Genomic DNA, 23,309 nt, shown 5'->3' with positions numbered 1-23,309 from the left:
ATTGTCCCACTCTCAATAGCTTTAAAAGGACAACTTAAAGGACGGTTGAGAAACAAACAGACGTGTAATCACCGCTAAATGCACTTTAACACAGGGGTAATTTCTTTTTCACTTTATGTAGCTCTTTTTTTGCACTTTATTTCATAGCTGCTACATTGTACTGCCTTGTGGTAAATGCTTGTATGCTGCTCATGCTCTTTCTGCATATCAAGTATTTCTGTTTGCCATGTATGTAAATGTTAAGTTCATAAATGTTGTATGTGACGGGACTATGGATGGAAATGAGCTCAAAGCTAAAATCCGGTTCATTTACATTTCAAAGCATTATTTTGTTTAAAATGTTCAGTAATGTGCATTTTCCCGGTTCAAATAAACGATTAAATGAAATGAAATGAAATGAAGGTGAACAAAAAAGGTTGTTCGGAACAGATGTTACATTTTAGGGTTATTTTGACCGCCGCCCTGGAAGCTCAACTATACAGTTATTGGCTGCTCTGTATTTTTGAAATATTGGTAAAAATATGAAATTTAAATTCTTCTCATCCAGGATCAGAGCTACCTTTGGTACTGCTTTATTATTATTCTCTTCTTTGTGCAAAATAATTTTAGCAAATGTCAAGCGATTTAACTGCATTCCAATGTCAAAACGGACCAAATGTCCCCTGAACAGTATGTAAGGGTTAAGACATCGAAACATGCCATGCATATTAACCTTGACTTGAAGTTATAATGGCTACGGTGTGTGGGTTCTGATTTGAGATGATGCATGTCTAAATCTTGCATGGCCTCGCACCCACCCAAATTGCAACAGTTCTGATTCAGGGATACACAGATAAGAGAGCATCCACAGGAACATTTTGGATTGAAAGAGATATACAGATAATAAATGCAAGCTTGCACCCCCAGAAATGAACATTTTATTTTGCTGAACTGTGTCTCTGATAAAGAAAGACATGAGATGCAGGGATAGAGGAAGATTGATCACACACACACACACACACACACACACACACACACACACACACACACACACACACACACACACACACACACACACACACACACACACACACACACACACACACACACACACACACACACACACACACACACACACACACACACACACACACACACACACACACACACACACACACACACACACACACACACACACACACACACACACACACACACACACACACACACACACACACACACACACACACACACACACACACACACACAAGAAGCAGTCAAACAGCATGTGTTAGTGCAGTCAACTACACAGTACGGAGGATCCTATTGGCTGTGGTCGTCACAGGCTAAAGCTGGCAGTTATTAGGTAGAATTTAGAGGACAGCTCACATGATGTAGTCCGAGGAGACTTGTAACTGTAGTACCTGGAACACACTTGCTTTTATAACTCTCTTTAGTCCATGTAGGATGATAAGTTTATACTATCAAATATCAGGGAATTCAGAAACTGATTTACAGTGAGATCTTAAATACATATTTGTATTGTATTCATTGCCTTTTCAAGGTCCAATAAGCAATAGGAAAATGGAAAAAAAGCTTTCTAATTTTTACTGACAATGTAAACCACTACAAAAACTCAACTATAAAAAGCAGCATGTCGGTAAATGCAAATTTAAATATTATAGTGGGAAGAAGGCTGCATTATAAACACATCATAAATGTATAAATGTTTTCATTTCTTAATGGGTTTTGGTCAAAACTGTAAAAAATATGTTTGCTTTAATGGCTTGGCTTTCAAGGCAACATGAGGACATCAGTGTGATAACAGCAATTTGATCAGACTTCCATCAACCACTTTATAGTTTTATGAATCTAATATCTCATTTCAAAACATATTATGGGAATAAAGCCTTTCAAGGGAAAAGTCAATTGGGCCACTTACATTTTTCATGAGCAGGCGGAGTTTGTCAATGTCACTTAGGTGCTGCAGATCTTTAAGTGTCAAACTCAATTCACACGATGTCTCGTACACGAGTGTTTCCATGGTCACCAAGTCATCGCACAGGATCTCTAGCCCCGGGATCTCCCGCTCCTTTGCCAGGCGCACCAGCGACAGGGCGCAGTCCACCTGATGGAGAGAGGGAAAATAAACAACAATACTTCTTTAGACAAGGAGAGCCTTGTAAGGTAGATTTTTGGAGACTTGCCAGCTGGTTATCTATTAACTATTGTACTGAGTTTTATGAGATTAAGACCTCAACAGCCATCCTGGTGGTTTTTTGAGGCCAAAATAGCAAATAGTTAAAAATGTATTGGTCAAAATGGGACTTTATGATGGCAATAGATGAAAAGTCAGGGGGGGAAAAGACATTTCACAAACCACGACTGTGAACACCAAAATCCTTCCAACGTTGTCCAGTCATGCTGAAGCACGCTGGTGAACATGAAATGTTTATCCTCTGTCTGTTTAAAATGTGGCATTGCAATCCATCCAATAGAGGTTGAACCTACTGCTGATTACTTTTGATTATTTGTATTACTTTGAAAGTAAACATACACTTTGTGAGCCATTTTTTAAGACTCTGAATGACATCTCTTTGACTTGTTTTTCGCTTTTCTCTGGCCGGCACTTTTAGGATAAATCAACCAAATGCAAAAAACAGACAGTTATCTTCAGAGAGGTTCCGCAAGATGATGCGATAATCATATTGAAATTTGACATTTAACTCCAAGCCGTCTAATAAAACTAATTCCAGAGAGTGGAAAAAACAGCATGGACTCTGTGTACTCCAATCCAAAGCAGTACAGACACACTGAAGAAATCCTAACATTTATGAAACCCGTAATTATTCATCTCTGGTCTTAACCCTATAAGATCTATATATTCATTTGTTCAATAATTCAACCTACAAATATTCAACATTTATTATTCAACTGCGCTGCACATATATCATTTTGTATTATTGCGGTATTACCAATTACTTATAATAGTAATACAAATATGAGTATTTATATCATTACAAATATATATACACTACTGTCCTGTAATATACAGATATTTAAATATATAATGTTGCTATATTGTTTTCTTTTACTATGTTTATAAAACTATTTTTATCTTTATATAAAAATGGACCAACTGTTAAACAAATCCAATTTCCCCCTAGGGATAAATAAAGTATTCTTATTCTGATTTACTTGTATCTTTCCGCCATGTTGAATCCGGTTAACCCAGTCAAAGTAACTCGTGCAGCGGGTGAACATCGTTTTGAACAAGATGTCATTGAATAACCGTTGCTGAGTTCAATAACATCAGGACCAATCTGAAGCTAAATAATACCAGTCAGTCATTACTGATATCCAATCATTAGTCTTGGGACCATAAAACGGTGGAAGATGTGGGCTTCCTGCTACTCTGATCCATAAAACTCCAGAAGAGCAACCAATCGATAACCGACCACCTATATGCTGGCAGCACGCCCGGCCAATCAATGCTCAGCCACCTGCGGATGCCAGCCAATCGATAGCAGATGCCGCTGGGCCCTGTAGTGATGATTGCTTTCTCTCCACCTTTTAGACAAGGAGGGCCCTTCGGCAGAGCTCTTAGAGTGTTGCTCGTGCACGAGGCACATTAGACGCACGCTCACGGGGTCTGCCACCTTGTCATTTGGCTGATCTCTCAACAACTTTGCTACTGAATAAATAAGTGTATGCCTCCGCGAGAGAGAAACCCAAATCACCTTGAGTCAGAGCCTGAGCAATTAGATACAACAAGAGAGAAGTCTATTGATCTAACTGTGAGTAAAGACCCTCCCCGTCCCCTACACCCTTCCCTCTTTGCTTCACTGCTCTCCAGAGATAGATTCCCCAGCTATCCACAGACAATTCAGATGCTAAAATCTCACACTTTTTAATTACAAGTTCGCCTCCGTGCCCTCCCCTCATCATTCTCTCCAGCGTGTAACACAACTCTATCTCTTTTCACCCCGGCACATTTCACAGGCTCTCCGGTCTAATTCTCAAACTCAATTTGAACTTTTCTTTGTCTCTCGGCCTTGTCCTATGTCGGCCAATTTCGTTCACACATCATGTCCACATTTTCTCCTCTTCTCGCTCTTCTCACCTCATGCAAAATCTCTCTAAAAGTCACCATGACTGGCCTCCATTTGAACTCCAAGTCTGGCCCTTTTCCCTTCTCTGTGTGCCTGCCTTCCCTCTCAGTCTGCTTTCCAAAAGCTAGCCTCTCATTTTGTTTATAATATCCTTTATTTCTGCCCTTCCATCTCCTTGTAACCTGTGATTTTGGTTGCCTACAGACAGCTCTTAACATGAGATTGCTTTCCTTTTTTACCTCAATAAATGTTAGTCCTGACCTCTCCTATTTTTGTGTTTGAGTAACACTCCAACATAACAAGGGATGTCGCATTGGCCCAGCACTTATCCTCCTCTTTTCTTTGTGTTGGTTGCGCTTCAAATTTCCTCTTTTTCAAACCCATCTCTCTCTCCGAGTCATTCTGTCAATCTTCCCATTCAGCGCCTCGCTTCATGCGGCTCTGTGACCGGCTTTAAACACTCCAGCTTCCTCTGATGTGCCTCCTTCTAATCAAAACCCATTTTCCTCCATTAAAACGCTCTCCCAAGCATAAACACGGCCTGATGAGGGATGGGAGGAGGCTGCAAACGAGAGAGAAACAAATTAGATGAAAAAGTAAAGAGGGCAGGAGGGAGGGGGGAAATGAAACTCAGCAAATGGCAGCAGAGCCAATGTCTTTCTCTCTCTGTTGCGCCTATGCAAGTGTGAAAAAAAAGGAGATGTGTGAGAGTTTGGGATGCTCCCAAGATGCTCCTGTAGTAACGTGTGAGAGAGCAAGAGGAGATTCAAAGGGAACAAGGGAGGGAATGAAGGAGAGTGTGATTTCTAGGGATACAAAAATACTTCCTGTTACCGAGTCCTTCTTACTCTCTCTTTGAGTGGATGATGAAAGGCACGATTCCCTGGTCAGCTTCAAGATATGAGCAATGGACTCCCAAATTCTCATTCTCCATCCCTCCATTACACCAAGTGAAAGGGATGGAATGGAGAAATGAGGGGGAAAGATACGACTTCACCCTGGTTAGTCCTTTCACAGAGACAGAAGAGAGCGCTGTGACTTGATCCATCAGCGTGGAGGAGGTAAGGACGGGACATGTGGAAAGAGGGGGCAGCTCTGGCGGTTACATCCCATTACTCCGCTAAACAAGTCCTATCAAGTCCTTTTTTTCAGTTACAGCTTGAGACCACGGACGACAGAAGCTTTGGTTACTCTTCATTACAAGCCCATATGGCAGATACGATAATGCCTGTCAGATAGGATCAAAGTGACCTTGACTGATGGAGGTTGGTATCATCTCCCGTCACGTTTATAAGAGCAATGTACAACGGCAATATTGCCAGATGTCTATTAATTAATGTTATGCTGCTGTCCAGTTAAAATAGTAGAAGGAACCCTAGCAGCTTTTAATCTACAGGAAGTCCCCTGCTTATAATTAAAAAAAAAATGTAAACAATGTACGCAAAACCGATTAAATAAAAAGCTTTTCCAACAGAGGAATATTTACCAACATTTTGTATGCTGTTGAACAAAATGTAAATATAATAAAGCCATTTTTTAACCACATACCTTATTTCGTGAATCTATCCAAAAAATCATCCTAAAACACCATGGACAAGCCCGGATGTAATAATGATAACTAATTTCCGGGTTTAGGACTCATTCCTGCACCACTCGATTGTTTTTTGCCATCATTAGATGTGGGTACCTGTCTGGAGCAGGAGTCGATGTCCATAGCTCGGGTTTGGTACCAGTCGGTCAGCAGCTCGATGGACGGTGTCGCCGTGCGGAACCTCAGCCTGTCTGTAGTCTCTTCGTACAGGAAACTGTCGTCATCAAACAAGTTCTGTTCCAGCATCGCTCTAAAAAGGAAAACATAGAGGGAGAGTGTGAATGTGTCAATTTACACACTTTAAAGTCTTTTTCCAGTATAAACATCAGCCCTTTTCATAAAAGTGTCAATAAAATGTGAAAAGAACTTGCACTATCAACTGAATTGCAGGACCATCAGATAGCCTCATGAAGGCTTAGTAACAGCATAAGTTTCAAAATCAACGAATGCATTATTGATCAGTACTAAATAACAAAGGTAATGCTCAGAAAACTAAATGTATTTTTGAATTTATGAACGATTCAAAATCAACAGGGGCTGTAGAAACAGTGATTTCTCCCTCTTTCTTTGTCTCTCTTCTCTCTGTGGATTGCTATAATGGGGGGGATGGAATTAGCGCCAAAAGTTGTATTTAAAACCATAAAACACAAGCAGGCTGAGAAACCATATACTGTCTTTCTACCAATCTCCTACTCTCTTTTTCAGCACTACGGACAGCGCCACATCTTCAACCTACTGTATATACACAACATACACCTTCAATCATTGGGCAAAAAAAAACAGTTTTTGTCGATCAGCTTGCGTTTGGCAAGACTTGACCAATTAAGACTATAAAAAAAATCTTATTCCGACACCTCACTAAATATTCTACAAACATAAATTGTCTGTCGGATATGGCTAATTGCTCTGTGCCATCGTGATTCATTTGAGTATAAAATCAATTAAAAACACATTTTCAATGGCCGATATCTTTCATTATCATTAATGGGTACTGTGTTTTATTCTAACTCGGTCCCGTATTTACTCGCTGTAAATTGCTGCTTTAAATACATTTAGCATTTTCAAAATGAGCGTAATATATTCATAAAGTATTTTCTGTTTGCAGTAGCAACCACTGGGCTAGAGGTAGAGAGGACGCCAGCTGAGAGTGAGACTAACTCAGTGTTGATTTGGGTCTTCTCATGGGATTTTTCAAAAATAACAAACACATTTGATATCAACACCTTCATCCTTTCAGGCGGAGGGTAAGAGCAGTAAAAAAATAAGAAAACATTAACAATAGAAAGACAAATAGGGAGAATGTGGATATAAAATGCAGAAAACAAGTGTGGATGTCATAAACACTGTCTTACACATTGCTGCTGTCATAAAATCGCAGCTTCCACCCTGCAATCCCCAGCCAAACACACATAGCAAAATAGCCAACTGATATAATGACTCGACACCAAAGAGCACTAAAATTAGCTTGCTAAACGAAATTGTAAATGAAGCTGGCCTCCCTACTGCAGCAAGCAAATTGCGTAAATTGGCAGTGCTACAAGATTTGGTATTAGTTTGTTATGGTTCTGCTTCACATTTAGATAATAAGATGTCATGTTTTGTTTCACATAATGATGCCAGCACTAGAATCTGGCCTGTACAGAGCATGGATTTGAACAGTTGCGAGAATATTTGTTATCATGGGAGATTTTATTCTCACATCAGGTGATTTAAAGTATTGGTTTGTTGAAACCCTTGATGTGATGAGAAAGGAGATCTTCAGTGTTTACCTGCATTCCTCCACCTCGCACCAGTCCATCTCTCTGTGTCTTTCTTCGTCCCATGGAATCAAAGCCAACTCGTCTCCATCCGTGCTGAGTTTCAAAGACAAAGAGACCAATATGTTAAAAAGAAATACAGGAAAAAACTCTACAAGGCTGAGCATGACATAGAAAAAGTAAGGAGAAGAGATGTACTAAATTAGAGTAAAAGAGGTCAGTTTGTGGGAAAAGCATAATCAAAAGCTAATATCAAAACAAAGACCAATGACTAGCCAGGATTCAACAAAAAAAAGCACACCAGACCTAAAATGGCAGCTGATAAATCAGCAAAGACATTTACGGTCTCAAACTAAACATGGTCATAAACAACAGGAACATTCTGGTCAGAGGTAGCAGCATATGGGAAATGGAAACAGCGGCGCATAATAAGCAAAGAACGGGGGAGAGAAAAAACTAAAAAGCACAGCAATAAACTATTCAAAGAACTTCGGAAAAACAGTCAGAGTCGTGCCTCGGTTGTAAATAGCCGGGACATTTATTTTTCTAAACGCTGTGTTGGTGCTAAGCTTTACTCCTTCCTGGTCTCCTTGAGTGTGACAGGTCTGACAAAGATAAATAGGGAACACACGAGAAAAGAACCCAAAGTGAAGAATGACTCTGTAACCTCGAGTGTCAGTGCTGACAAGACTCAGACACTAACACCCACAAACACACGCACAGGCTCACAAACTGGGATACTGGGGTGCTCAGAAGCAGTTTTATATCTTATTTTAGGATTAATGCATTTTGCCCTGTTATCTATTTGTCTTTAGACAGAAAAATATGTATGTGGCTGTAAAACTCAAGGAGATAACGCGGGCTACAAATCATCTATAGTTTTGGTACAGTTAAAGGCCGAGTGCACTCGCGGTACGGCAGTTTTTTTTTAACAAGGCCATAAATTCTACCTAATCACAAAATACATAAGATGTGTCCGAGTAGCGGATGTGATTTATGTCAACGCGCAAAAGAAGGAAAACTTCTACCAACGTTCCAGCACGAGTCCATCTATTCAGATTGGAGTTTTAACACCGAGAAGATAGAGATCGAGAAGTCTTCACCTAAAAGTGAACTTCTTTCCCTTTTTTCTTTCTGTCGTTCCCCATCTCCCTGCTCCTCTTTCCTCATTTAAGACAGGTTAGAGGGTGGAGAGTAAATATTGGTGTGAGAGCTTGGATATCGTTGGGAGGAATTAATTATTCCGCGCCCGCTCCCCTAATCTACTTCATGTCAGCCTGAGAGAGGAGAGGGAAGAGAGGACGCTGGGGGGAAATGGAGATGCAAGACAAACTTTGTGCTAGTTTATTTTTACTCCCACCAAGCTAACCCTTTGCAAGGTAGAAGTATTCAACAAAATATCACTCTTCTGTATTCTTCAACAGGTCCCATTGCAGACCTGATCGATGTACAACAGGAGAATATCTTCCCCTTTCAGTGTAGCACAAGATTTTTGTATATTGCAAGTGAGCTCCAAACAGATGGCGTGAGCTGACTCCTTCTGCTGCAGTGGAGCAGCGACGCGAGGAGCGCTTGGTGCTCACAGGCTGGGGGAAACAGGAAACTGCCCCACAGCGGCAGAGCCATGATGGATGCTCACTGCAGAGCCACAGCCACCTGACCTCCATACACACTTAGACATGGCTAACAAAAGGGAGACGTGTTGGCGGTGTGCGTTTAGGTATATCCGGGAGCCATAGGAATAATAATTTGTATACATTTATATTTATTTCAACTCCAGGGGACATTGTATTCATGTGTTTCTTTAAAGGTCACCTATTATGCAAAATCCACTTGTTCATGTCTTTTATACATCAACATGTGTCCCCTCTGTGTAAAGAGTTTCTGAACATTTCAGGAAAAAGGTTTCGCTCACTTTTTGTCCTGATCCATTTATATAAAAACCTGTCTGAAAATGAGCTGATCAGATTTTGGCCACTTTATGATGTCATAACGATTTTTTGGCTTGTGTAACCATTAGCCAATAACCAACCTAGGTAACCCCCGACCCCCACCCCCCCCGAGTTAAAGGTATCAAAAAGGCAAAAGTGGATGACAGGCTGCACTCATCAGTAAATCCAGTCACCTTTACTAGTGAACCTTAACGGGGTGAGTAATGACTTCTTCCTCTCCGAAACACTCCTCCATCATCTCTTTGTCACACATCCTCTCCCCCTTCAGCGCTCCTCCAATCCCAAAGCAGAGGTGAGAACTAGAACAAAATCAGTGCACCCACTGCCGCAAGTGTTGTCTCCTTTTAAAGTGTTCAATTTTGTTTGCGTGTAAATTTAGACGAGGCAATTAAGTGTTGCTCCTTTTATGCCATTGCGGTGTTTGCAAATGCCCTTAAGCTCTGTGGGTACACATGTGTAATGTAAGAAAAGTTCCCGCTGTGTGAGACTGAGAACAAAGAAAAGGAAGAAGAAGTGAGAAAGACCTCCGAGTGCACGCTTCAACGGAGGTATAATTCCAGATTTGGGTGCTTTGAAATTTGAAATGTAGGTAGGCGTTCAACGACTGCGTTCCAGAGAGGTGTAAATGTTAATTTGCAGACATCCGAGAGGGCGCCTGTCCCCTAAGTCAATGGATGTATTTTTACACTGCTGCTTCTATGTTCGGAGAGTGAATTGTTGCAGAAAAAAAGAATTAAGAATGAATTAAAGTATAAAAAAGGAATGAGTTTCTCCGTTTGGCTGCATGTTCTTTTCTATTGATTGTTCACTTCAATTTCATTTTTAGATTAGAGTAGACTGATTTTATTTTCCACTTAAATGGAAATGTGTCTTTGGCTTCTCCAAGGACAGGAAAAGTACATACAAAACACACAACACATCATATGGAAATATGCAAAATACAAAAGCGCAAATGGACCTTTAGCAGCAATAAGTTATAAAACAATAATAAGGAAAACACATTTCAAACTAGAGAATGCAATTCTTGAAGAAATTGCTAGTGGGAATGCTTTATGCTGAAAAGCTGACGCTAAACTGCCATGCTGAAATGTAATGTGTAAGAAGAAAGTGAAGAATTTAGATTGAAATGATGGAAGTGACATGGTATCGTTACCAAACCTGTGAAGTTTTGGGCCGTTTGGAGCATTTTCACTGAAGTTATGAGAAAACCGTGTTTCATGGCGAGCATTGTGTTGCCATGGCAACAGCATTTGAAGAAATCTCAAAATTGTCCCGTAGATGTCTTCACGGCTGGACTGTTAGCACACATGTGAAGTTTGAGCACTTTTTGAACATTTTCATAGGAGTTATAGCGACATCGTCTTTTATTGCGAGGGATGCGTTTCCATGGAAACGGCATAGGATGACACCCCATAATTGACGTAGAGCTGTTGAGGGTAGGAGCATTAACCATTATCTGAAGTCTGATGCTCTGAGCATGTCAGTTGGAGTTATGACATCATCGTGTTCCATGACACAGGTGTTCATATTTGAGCTAACGACGTGTCCAGAGATCAAAGGTTTCCATGGTTATGTGCAGTAATAAGTGAGAGGAGAGCATTTGCATTGTTCTGAATGAGAGATGAACCTCTTACATGTGAACGATTTGTCGAAGAACCGTAACAGATATCGGTGAAATTTCACTTTTTGGTTTAATGGAGACATGTTGAAAGTTGTTGTCATTTCATGCCCTCAAGAGGCATTTTGTTTAATTATTTTTCTCTTTTTTTTTTTCAAGCTACGAGATGTTTTCCTACGTTTCCCATGAAAAAAAATTATGTCTCAGGAATGTACGGTTTGGGAATTATGTCAGGTTTAAAAGAAAATATGAAGGCAAAATTAAATCTGTCCACTCTAGCTGTGACATCACGCACTCTAAAATCTGAAGGCCTCTTTACCAAGGTCTGAACAATGTTTAATATCTCTAAAAGTAAGAATCAGATTTAAAAGTCGTGTTACACGAATAATGTCAGAAAAATGTGTAACATTTTAAAGTTGTAATGAGGTTTCTGAGTGAAAGTATGAAGGAGCAGTTAGCAGTTGAAGTTGCATGAAGATTGTTGAAGTCTGAAGAGTTTCTCCATTGACTTCCATGATAAAAAATGTGATGTATTATGGGATGTATCTCTGGAATTATGAAAGTTATGAATGATAAAAAGTAATAGCCATCGATTCCCGACCGAGCTGAACGTTTTGATGTTTTGTACGGAGTTTCTGTGATGCAGGAGAAGAAGACGCGCAAAATAACCCAGCGGAATAATAAAGAATTGTGTGCGTAGCATAACAGATAGTTGGAATGCTGCATCAACATTCCCACTAAATAATAGCAGCACTCATGATTCAATGTTTGTGTGTGTTGACATAACTGTTGTGGACAGATATTTATTTGAAAACATCAATGGTGACAGTACACAGCCTTGTGGTACCCCAATATATAAAACAAGCTCATCTGAGTAGACCTCCGTCCTTAAAACGTTCTGAGGGTGCTGCTGAATCCCATGTTTTCCGACTTGGCAGCTCAGAAACCAACACAGTTGTTTAATTTCACAGTTAGTGAGTTTTGTTTTGTGTGACTGGCACTTCAGATAACCAAATGTATGGGCACAAGCACTGAAAAGTTGAGCTTTACATGATATGTCCCCTTCAATGGATTTATTTTGTGCTACAGTGTAGTGTAAATTACGTAAAAATCGGATTAAAATGGTTTATGTTTCTTAGGAATTTGAACATAAATAATCACCCTCCTGTCAGTATAAATACACAGGGTGCAATTTGAATAACATATTCTTTCTATGTTTCCTCCACAGGACTCAAATGAAATAGCACCTATTTCAACATGAAGACAGGAAGGAAGCAGCTTACATTTATTTTTGAGCCTATTATGTCAGGACAAAAATAATCATTTCCCGTTTTAAGAACTTTTAACAAATGCGGGTGTGCATATGTATTACTAACCGGGCTTCAGGCAAAAGGGTGGTGTACTCGTGCGGGGAGGTGGTTTCTGGGAAGTTGTGCAGGATAGCTAATCGATGCTGGAGGAGTTCGGCTCCGTGATAAGTGAACAGGATGTCCAGAGCCTGCACATTACTCTCCTGCAGGTAAACAAATACATGACAATAGATGAATACATACTCAAAGGAAAAGCACAAACTTTATGACAGTCAGAAACTAAGCCGCTATTCTAACACAATATATAAGAGGGGGAATGGCTCCAAAACACTTAGAAATAATCAAAGAAATAAACACAGGAGCCAGTATACTAAATAAACCTAGACAAAATGAATGCAGGCCGGCAATAAATCTTACCTTGATGAAGGTTATAGTTACGTGTACCGTAATTATACTGCATTTGTTTCGTGAGTGTGTACCACATGAATGCAAATCGTAAATCAACAACAGCTGCAGACAGATGTAGTCCTCACTGAGAGTACATGGTGCTCCTTTTACTATAGCTGCATGTGAATTATGTGGTTTTTTTTGTAGATAGTTCAAATATACCTTCTGAGTTTCAAATGTTGGAAATACAAACAAATGACGCATTTCTGCATTTTGCACACAAAGAGAGTAAAGACATCAAATGTTTTTTCTATTTTGTGAGAAAAAGTTTGATAACTAGAAAAAAAAACAGAAGCCTTATTTTACCCTGGCGTAGTTTCTTGCTGACAAAACTATATTTTGACTGCGGAACTTCTTGAAGAACTCAGCATCATATTTCTGCTCCGCTGCGTGAGGACCGCCAAGTATCTCCTGAAGAGTGTAAAGCATGAGAGAGAAAGAAAAAGAGACGAGAGGAATTAGAATTGGGGAATGCAACGGTGGTTCATAAAACAAGACATTTGTGAATCAGAGGGTTATCTTTACAGAGAAAATAGTGCGAGTAGAAAGTCAAACGAAGATGAGACGACAAAAAAGAGCGAGCAGAGGATGCGACGGCAGATGAACGCACAAAGACAAAGTCAACAGAGATGCTATTTAACTTCTTAGCATGCAGCTGTTGTGTCCTTTTAGTCGAAACCATCAGAGGGAAGTACGAAAGTGTGTGAGTGTGCACACGCCTGTGTCAGGAGGGAACATTTGTTGTCCTGGCCTTTGGCTCAAAAGGATTTATGCATGTCTGTGTGTATAAAATATCTGTAGCATCCTCTATGCCAGGATGAGTGTGTGTGTGTGTGTGTGTGTGTGTGTGTGTGTGTGTGTGTGTGTGTGTGTGTGTGTGTGTGTGTGTGTGTGAGACTGCGTGTCTGATGGATGGCCCTTTGAATGGCCCGTATACAGACAGAGCCAGCCAAAGTCAGGATGATAAAAACCCTAATATCATATTCATAGACAGCCAGAAAGAAAATGGATTGGGGCAAAAGGAATCTGACGAGGGCTGCAGTTACCATGACAATGTCCGAAATAAAAACGAGAGACGTCACTCTGTCTGAGCTGAATATGAAGCAGGCATCTCCTCTCCTGCATGGGAGAAAGTACGTCCCATTCTCCCGTGATTTATTGTGGATGAAAAGGGCGTGTGTGTTAACATTATTCATCGTAAATCTGAAATCCAGAGTGCAAGTGTCAAAGTCCCACTTTAAGCATGTAGCGATGTATGCTGCACTGATGTTTATCTAGGCCTATTAATGTTAGAGTGGAACCATATTTCCTTATGTCAAATTTGCTTCCCAGCTAGTGAGTTACCAAACCTTCATTCTTTTAATTATACACTTCACATGCCTCTCACGTAACTATCTTCTCCAACTTTTCAATATTTCTAAAGAGATTACTGGGGTTAAGAGAGAGTATCAATAAAAGGCAGATGAGAAAAGCCTCTGTGCTTTGGGGGGATTCGATATGAAAGGAAGAAAAAAAAGAAGAAAATGTTCAGTTGCCGCTGGGAAAACAACTAAGTAATGAAGAATATTTTCAATAAAAACGTAGTGTGTCTCTTATGCAAACATGTAAATAAACACATCATATAATCCTTTAGTGACGCTTACATTTAGAATTATCTGAATAGTGGTTAGCAGTACAAATACTTCTTCCCATGTAGTTTCACAAAGGGAAGCCTAACTTGTGTATGCTTGATTTTCTATCATACAATAGTCTGGAAAACATCCATTCATACTACACTGAGACCGCCACTCAACACACGATTAGAAGGAGTTTCAATAATAATGGACATTACTGACTGTTCAATATGTATATAATGTATATGAATGCAGAATCTGCATGCAATGGGACAACATTTTGGAAACTTTCTTTTTGCAGTCTGAGAAGTATTGACCAATCGTCTTTGAGAGGGCTTTGAATTCAAGCGGGTAAGCTGACTGTGTGAATAGAAAAAGAGGCATTGACCGTAATATAATTCCATTGGCTAATGTCCAACAAAAATGTGACCTTTTTTTTTTTTTTTTTTTTTTTTATAAATCAAACTGTAAACAATCAGAGGTGGACAGAAGAAAAAGTCTTGCCCTGGATATTTGCTGAGTACACCGGAAACCTTGAAAATGGTAGCCGTTTGCCCCAGAGGATAGTCACATATCTGGTGTGTTCTGAATTGATTCAATCATTGTATTTCTATAACAATTCATCATTTCCAGACCAAGAAGGAGCGGGCTCTCATAGGGCAGGACTATCTTGTCTCGTCATACCGTGTTTACACAAGAGGCATTTCAGCTGCGTTTTAATCTCACACCTATCTGACAGAATGGATATGCTTTCATTTCAATTACAGCTGTCTACACAGGCTACAACAACTGTTACTCTTGCTGTATAACCATGACCTACAACGTGTTGTTAGGCTTGAAATCTATTTCCTCACATGCTACAGATGTACAGGTGTAGTTGAGGCTCAGCGGATCCAGTGTAGACAGGATGGTACATTACATTAACAGCAACACTAGCAGACATCTACAATCGTAAATTAAATGGTTTATTTTTTTGTAAATGTATGGTTTTATAATTCTATTTTTTTATATAGATCTGCTAGAGCACAAGGTGTTGTTTAACCAATTAAAAAAAATTAATTGGATAAGCATTTTTCACTAGATAATGAAAAGTCACAGATAAACAATTGATTGAGACCTTTATCTCATTCCTTTCCTATTTTGTCTAGTGTGTTTTTTTATCTTATTTTCCATTTATTACAGCATTCTATCCCTCTTTTAATGTTTATTCTGCCTATTTACCCTAATTGTAAAGCAGTTGTATTTCTAATATGAAGGCTGCTATGATTATTTTCACTGTTAATTAAATCAGAACATGAATCCCTAATTAAATTAATTGTAAGTTGCAGCATTAATTGGGGCTTTTTAACTCTGCTTTTCAATGTGATATTTCAGTATCATTTTAGGTTGTGTAATAACTACATCCTATGTGATCCAGAAATAAATAAAGTGATTAGAGATAAACAAATGTTACCTCGTATGTTTCGAGCCGGTCCAAATAGGAGAGTAGTTTCAGTCGGCTCCGACACAGCTCCTTCTGCTCCAAAGTCAGCCTAACAAAGCAAATGTGAACACTTTAATCAACAGTATGCTGACACAATCTCAACACTTCATTATTAAAATGTTAAATGCCGACTTAAATAATAAAATTGCAAGATCTGGAAAGTGCTTCAAACTTCAACCCTGGCCCACACACGTCACTAATGCACACACTCTAGCTTTAAATGAACTGTAAATTGACCCTATACAGGCGACCCGCAGGGACCTATATAACAATGCTGTGGACTGGTGACTACAATACCACACAGTGCCCTCTAGACCTAATCATTTTCTAAGGGCCACAAATCAACTCCTTATGACCACAAGAGCCCTTTGGTTGTTATGTATGGGACGCTAGTTGTCAATGAGGTGAGTGATTGCCCTGCGAGAATCAAATCCATTTTCAATGTCATTTAATCACAACCATAAATAAATTGGATGACCACGAACACCAAGGCACAAGGCTATATAGGATCTACCTACAATTCAATCACCCGAGGTATGCCCATGGGAAAGGACCCAGGAGGCCGAGTACGACAGTTCACACGGTAAGATAAAAAAAAAAAAACACCACATATTCACACACCTCCAAGAATATTCCACAAGGAAACAACCTGACCATGTGGAGCAGTGCCGAAAGCTCCCTGGAAAAAAAGCTTGGCCTGGATCAACCGCAGTGTGACCACAGGAGAGCTGACCCCTCCACCGCCGTCTTAATCCCTAATCCCTCATTACAGAGTGCGCTATCAGGCCTTATCAGGGTTCCTACACAGACTAACAGAGATTAACACTGGCTCAACACACTCTCTGGCACATCAAAGAGTCGCAGCTTAGCACTCGAACCAGTGGTAATTATTGCTTTGCTCTGCCTCTTCAGAGAAAAAAAACTAGGAGATGGAGCAAGGAGAGGGGAGAGAAGGAGCAGATATGAGAGATGTTAGAAAGCTATTTTAACCTCTCTGTTCTTCTCTCGGGTTTCACATGATGACTCAATCCAACATAAAGTGACTTCAGAAGCAGAAAACAAGGTGACAGGCTGGCCTTCTGTCAAGGTTTGATAAAACACTTAATTTACTACATAAAGGTTTATTAATCTAAATGTAAAACCTGTAAATGTGTGTTTATAACCTTGTGGGCCACAGAGCTAATGTATGCATTATAAGCTAAATTGTAAGGACTGTGGAGAGAGACAAAGGACAGGATACAATATTTGAATTTCAGCATGTGCATCACTAGTGCAAAGACTTTAAATGAAAGTCGACGTAGTGACCGTTGCGTCCCCCATTGATTTGGGGAGTGCTTTTTTTGAAGCCCTGAGTTTGGCAGTTTGGCATTTTGGATGTGGCAATGTCTGTTCCTTGGAACCAGAAGTGATACAAGGGTGGAGCAAAGAATAACCTAACCAACAGCTCAAACAGACATGTTTTACAAATTCAAATAAGCCTTTACAAACTGAAATCACACTGTGAAAGGGTTTGTATTGTAATATGAAAAATCAGACCATGCCGCAGTAGCAAACTGTCTATCAAAATCAATCAATCAATTTGACTCTAAATGGGACCACAACTATTCATTGAAGATTGTGATTTATTGTAAATACTTGTAAGTAGCAATTTAGACCATAAACTAATGAGGAAAATGTTAACTGAGGTAATAAATCAAGTGAGAAGTATCCGGGTTATTTCATAGGCCTCTATACAATCAGACGCCTTTTAACAAATGTCACCCCCTGCTGGAAATGTTAATTTAAGGTTCTTCCGCATTCGCTCATATTTTTGTATTTGTTCGGCACGTTGGTTTGTGCCTATATCATTACATGTCATTCTAATACAAATTACGGAAATCAATAACAGCAATTCATTAAGACATCTTAATTATTTTTTCTCTGAAGCGCCCATTAAAGAGAAACGCCATCACGGCATTGTGGAAATGCCGGCGGCAGGTCAGAGTTGGCTGAATTTAGTAAAGGTCCATGGCTTTTGCTTCTCAATAGCTAATCTTACTTACAATTTCACAGCTGTACAAGATAAACAGCGTGTAGACTGTTACACATACAAATGGGCAACTTGGCAGTACACCAAAAGTGTAACAGAGAGCCTGCGCCTTTACAAAAGGGTTATATTAGTTCCCTGAATTGCCCTTACATAAACAGTGACTCAAGGGGAAACCGGGGGGTAAAGTGGGCCATGAGCAAAAACTAAAAAAGCGACACATCTGAATGGAGATTGAAGAATGTGAGGTTTAAGATGTAATGTGCCCGACTTTAACTGCACTTTAGGCCGTTACCCATCATTGCACACACTGTCTAATGTAAAGAGACTGAACCCTGATTGCCTCAAGGTGTGTGTGTTTTGGTGTGTGTGTGTTTTGGTGTGTGTGTGTGTGTGTGTGTGTGTGTGTGTGTGTGTGTGTGTGTGTGTGTGTGTGTGTGTGTGTGTGTGTGTGTGTGTGTGTGTGTGTGTGTGTGTGTGTGTGTGTGTGTGTGTGTGTGTGTGTGTGTGTGTGTGTGTGTGTGTGTGTGTGTGATATATGTCAAAGCCATCAGGACTTCAGGTTATTACAATTAGATGGCATCACGCCTCCATCTCTGTACTAACACCCTGAATATGACCGTACTGGGCAGAGATTGAACCGCATAAACAGGACAACGCAGTCGCATTCATGTACACACACACACACACACTCACAGAAAGGCGGTGTGTGATAAAAGCGATTATCACACAGTGCGAAGGGGATAAAATTGGACTGCATAAACAGACAAAAACACTTCTGCACATGTCTTCACATGCGCTTAGATGCATCAGTAAAGCACACCCACACACACTGCAGGAGCAAATGTGAAAATGAAACTTCTGATTGAGTTCTGAATTTGATCAGATGACAACATAAACACCTTGCTGCAGACCAGACCACACACACACACACACACACACACACACACACACACACACACACACACACACACACACACACACACACACACACACACACACACACACACACACACACACACACACACACACACACACACACACACACACACACACACACACACACACACACACACACACACACACACACACACACACACACACACACACACACACACACACACACACACACACACACACACACACACACACACACACACACACACACGTCCATCTTGCTGTTGTATGCAGGAAGTCAGAGCAGCAGATATAACGGCTCTCGGCACATTCTGAATTATACTTTATGCACACAGACTGATGAGAATAAGAGAAAAGATAAAACTGTCTGCTTGAAGCCCAAAACAGTTTTAAAAACAGACTGGAGCATGTCAGTTAAGAATATGAAGCAATAACAGAGTCCTGAGGAAGTCTGTATTTCATGTGACAATTCATTTCAGGGTGACTGAATACAGTGCAAGAAGAGCACAGTGTCTATAAGGGTAAAGCTGGTAGTAACAAGAAAGGATGGAGAAGGAGATCATTTTTATTAATTTATTAACAAAATGTGTGTTTGCTTAAAGGGGATTAACATTTTCATTGAGATGGTTTGACTATGAATATTGAAAATGTGTCAAGAACTGTCAATAGCTACCTTTAAGAGTGACTCCTGCCATTTGGCTAAACTATTTAATTATATGATATGATTGTGTATGATTAAAGGTGCTATGTCATAAGTCAGCATCAACAATACACAACTAAGGTTGACTAACCTTTTTTTTTTCTGGAACTGAAATCTTAATTCCTTTTTTAGGTTTTGTAGAAATAGTTACTGGATTTCAAAGGTTTTAAAACTGGCCCAATTATGCTTTTTGGTCTTTCCCTTCCCTGTAATGTTATATAAGATTGTGTGGATGTGAATGGTCTGCAAAGGCTAGAATTCCAATCACAACAGAGCCAACCAATCAGAGCAGACTGGGTTCTCACTTCATCTTACATTATTACATTACACATAAAGAATGATCACCAATCCAGTCACTTCGATGCAGTACTGTTTTTATAACACTGGTATTGGATCGTTAGCCAAACTCAAAGCCTAGGTACCATTATCAGGACCGAAAAAGTCTGATCAGTGAATCCCTATTCTCTAGCACACACATAAACGCACACAGACAGCCACCTAACACGCAGAGGGACGAAAGCTGCACTTACTGTCACAGTCAATAGTTAAATACAGCCCTTATCTACGCACAGGATCATCACACACAAAAGCACATACAGAGCAGCTGTGATCGATACTAAGCCATTTCTGTAATGGTGGTGTAGTTAAAAAGAAATTAAGAGAATTATTACCTGTCTCAGACCTTGGCTGCAGGCCTAAAGGCAACGTGGGCAGATCATTTAGTGAGGGGCTTTGCTTCACCCATATGCACACACATTTACATGTATATATACACAAATATTTTGGGTACAGGTGTAAGAGCAGCCTGGCAAACACTATAACAAATTCACTTAAGATTGAATGTAATGTTTTGCATTAATATTTTTTAATGCTATGGATTTTCTAACTCCCTCTTTTATCTTTTTTTTATCTTCCATCTCCTCTTTTTCAGCCAGAGACTACAGGTCCGCAATAAAGCTAAATAGTTGTATTACCCAATGAGCCAAACAGATAGAAAATCAAAGGGACAAAATAAATTTAACAGTGAGCTGAAGCGGAGATATTAAATTATGTTTCTGCTCCTCCTCATTCAGATGCAGACCGGAGGCTCACTGGTTAAGCATCTCAGGTGAAGAGAACAAAAGAGACAGCTCAATATAGCTACTGAAGCTAGAAATCCTTGTAACACAGTATAGGTATGCCGTTTTAAAAGGGGGCGTCATTCATTTCAGAGCATTTTCTTGGGGTTACATCTGGTCTTTTCAACAGATGTGTTTAACATGTGTTAGACCTGATATTAAACTTAAGAGTCTTTCATGATACATGGGTATGTGTATGTGCGTGTGTGTGTGTATGAGAGGTGATTAGTTAACACTAAAGGGTTTTTCATTAGTCTTTCCCTGGGCACTCAACAACAAAGGCATAAATTACCTCCAGCAGATTACCCACTAATCTCCACCAATGTGATCTCCTTCTTGCTCCCTCATCCTCATTAATGTCCCTGCCTTTATGATCCCCGCTCTCCGGTGTGCGACCTAATCAAACAATCAGTGTTAAATTTGGCAGCCCCCTCTGCCATTCCCTTATTGTTTCCTCGTCTGCGCCTTAAATACCGTCACCACAATCTCTCCTTTCCCACAAATGGCAGTGGCAGTCGCTGCCCCTGTTATTATATTTCATACTTTGAATAATAATGACTTAATTTAGGCTCTAGCTACTAGGCGACACACACAGGCCAGCGGCAGGTTTTCCTTAGTGAGATTTCAACACCCATCTAACACCTGCTGCCGAGAGCTGGAAGCTGTTGTTGAATTCTGGTGATGCAGACTTTAAAAATGAAAAAAATATTACAAATACCCTCCAACAGTAAAGTGACAACACTAAGAGTGTATTGTGAAGCAAAGAAATAGGCACTGTGTAGCCGTTTCAAGGCACAGCAAGCTAGCATTTAGATGTTTAGAAAATAAAAAAGGTACCATCTTAGTTAAGACTGTAAGCATGCTAACATGTGCTAGTTATGTTTTTGTTAATGTGGTCATTAACAAAAACATTGAATGAATTTCGAACTGATGATGACCACAGTTAAAAGGGGATCCAAAATATACCAAATCAGTATCTGGAAACCATGAATCTTCTCTCCTGAATTCATGGTAATCATTCCCTAGTTCAGACATTTTACCATTAGCCAAAAATGTCAACAATACTTGTTGAAATAGAGAAAAAGTAATGGGATTACTAAAGTCAACATCTGGTAAGCATGATTATCGGCACAATATTTGGGGCCAATCCATCAAAATAAATGTTGACCTACTTCACTTAAAGGTAGGGTAGGTAAGAATGGAGAAACCAGCTCGAGTGCGCTAGAATTTGAAAGTATAAGTTTGTGCACAGATGGAATGCTGACAGGCAGGTAGGCAATCCAGTTTTTTTAGCCGGGCCGGCTCAGATGATTGGTCGTGCTTTTTACAGCGCCACGGCTTCCACAGATGATACATTTTTGTATGTATTTATTTTCAAAGCACTTAAGATATTCATTGCTATCGGAATGTTAAGAGCATTCCATAGAATATAACAAAAAGTGTTTCTGAAGTGAATTTCCTACCCCACCTTTAACAATGATACAAATAAAGATGTCCTGCTGGTGGAGCTGAATACAAATTCAGAGTCACATGTCATGGCAATCAATTTTATAGTTGTCAAGATTTTTCCTCCGGAACCACAAATGCACACCTCATGGTGATGCTAGGGTTGAAGTCAGGGGAATAGGACAGTTATTAATGATCGGTTAATCATGGATGTCTGAACATAATGTCATGTCAATATACCCAATAGTTGTCGATACATTTCAGTCTGGACCAAAGTGGTGAACCGACCAATGGACCAACAGATCAATAATCCAGCAGACCAACAAATCGATTCCTAAACCCACGCTTAAAAAAAAAAGAAGAGGGCTATACTTTCAAGTCAAGAGTTTACGTATGAAATAATGGCTTGAGTAATTTTGCACAAGGACACTTCAGCCGTGCAGTTGCTTGCCAACCAAGCTTGGGTCCTCCAGCTGAAGTATCTGTAAGCACTACCCAGCCACTGTGATTGTGTTCAAATGCTCCTGTCTCTGTAAATTCAAAAACTTTGGCAGCATTTCTGCCTGCTGCGACTTTCTGTCTTGTTCTGCTGTCTGACTGCATAACCGACAGTGTGTCTGTCTGTGTACCTGCTGAAGTCGACCTTGGCCAACAGCTCTAGTCTCTTCTTGTTCTCCCGCTCCTTCTTCATCTCCAGCTCCTCGTCTCCTGACAGGATGTCTTCGTACGGGAGGTCGTCGAGGTCAACGTCGCCTGGCATGATAAACCTGTGAGATTGCAAGGAAATGACAAATACTGTGGCTAGAGGGTAAATACGGAGAAACAAAATGAGGCATGCTGAACGAGCCACAGGTTGATAGGAGGGAAGGAGGAACAAAAGTCGATTTACATTCTTTCTATTTATGTGTTTTTTTCCTTACCTGCCCCCATCTTCCCTGTTTCCTATGGCGATGAGGGCCTCGAGGTCGGTTCCCTTCAGGCCGTATTGAAGCAGCTCTTTGGTTGCGTCAACATTCTCTGGTACTCGCTCCACACACTCGTGCAGCACCCATGAGCGCTTGCAGATCTTGCTCTGAGGGTGGGATTTTGGGAATGAGTTCAGAAGAAATGATGGGATGAAATGAGAAACAGAATTAGGAGGGAGAGGTGTGAAATTCAGCAGCAAATTGGTAAAAATTATGCGTGAAATAGAGTAAAGGGACTTAAGCGTGTGCTGTAACCCTACTCACCTACACACAC

General features: G+C 40.1%; 1 protein-coding gene across 1 annotated transcript in view; it reads right to left on the bottom strand.

Annotated features, from left to right (window-relative positions):
- nbas (NBAS subunit of NRZ tethering complex) overlaps positions 1 to 23,309 on the bottom strand; it is a 184,705-nt gene that overhangs the window by 131,981 nt on the left and 29,415 nt on the right. The window contains exons 17-25 of the mRNA XM_079645282.1: positions 22,991 to 23,142; positions 22,700 to 22,837; positions 15,833 to 15,911; positions 13,073 to 13,177; positions 12,386 to 12,522; positions 7,452 to 7,535; positions 5,779 to 5,932; positions 1,922 to 2,107; positions 713 to 813 (exon numbers count right to left, since the gene is read on the bottom strand). Coding sequence (XP_079501408.1) covers positions 713 to 813; positions 1,922 to 2,107; positions 5,779 to 5,932; positions 7,452 to 7,535; positions 12,386 to 12,522; positions 13,073 to 13,177; positions 15,833 to 15,911; positions 22,700 to 22,837; positions 22,991 to 23,142 — 1,136 coding nt within the window. The remainder of the gene's footprint in view (positions 1 to 712; positions 814 to 1,921; positions 2,108 to 5,778; positions 5,933 to 7,451; positions 7,536 to 12,385; positions 12,523 to 13,072; positions 13,178 to 15,832; positions 15,912 to 22,699; positions 22,838 to 22,990; positions 23,143 to 23,309) is intronic.

Source organism: Notothenia rossii (assembly GCF_949606895.1).
Source record: "Notothenia rossii genome assembly, chromosome: 8".
In the NCBI taxonomy this organism is placed as follows: domain Eukaryota; kingdom Metazoa; phylum Chordata; class Actinopteri; order Perciformes; family Nototheniidae; genus Notothenia; species Notothenia rossii.
The sequence above is the reverse complement of the archived record's forward strand: the minus strand, read 5'-3'. Positions and strand labels throughout refer to the sequence as shown.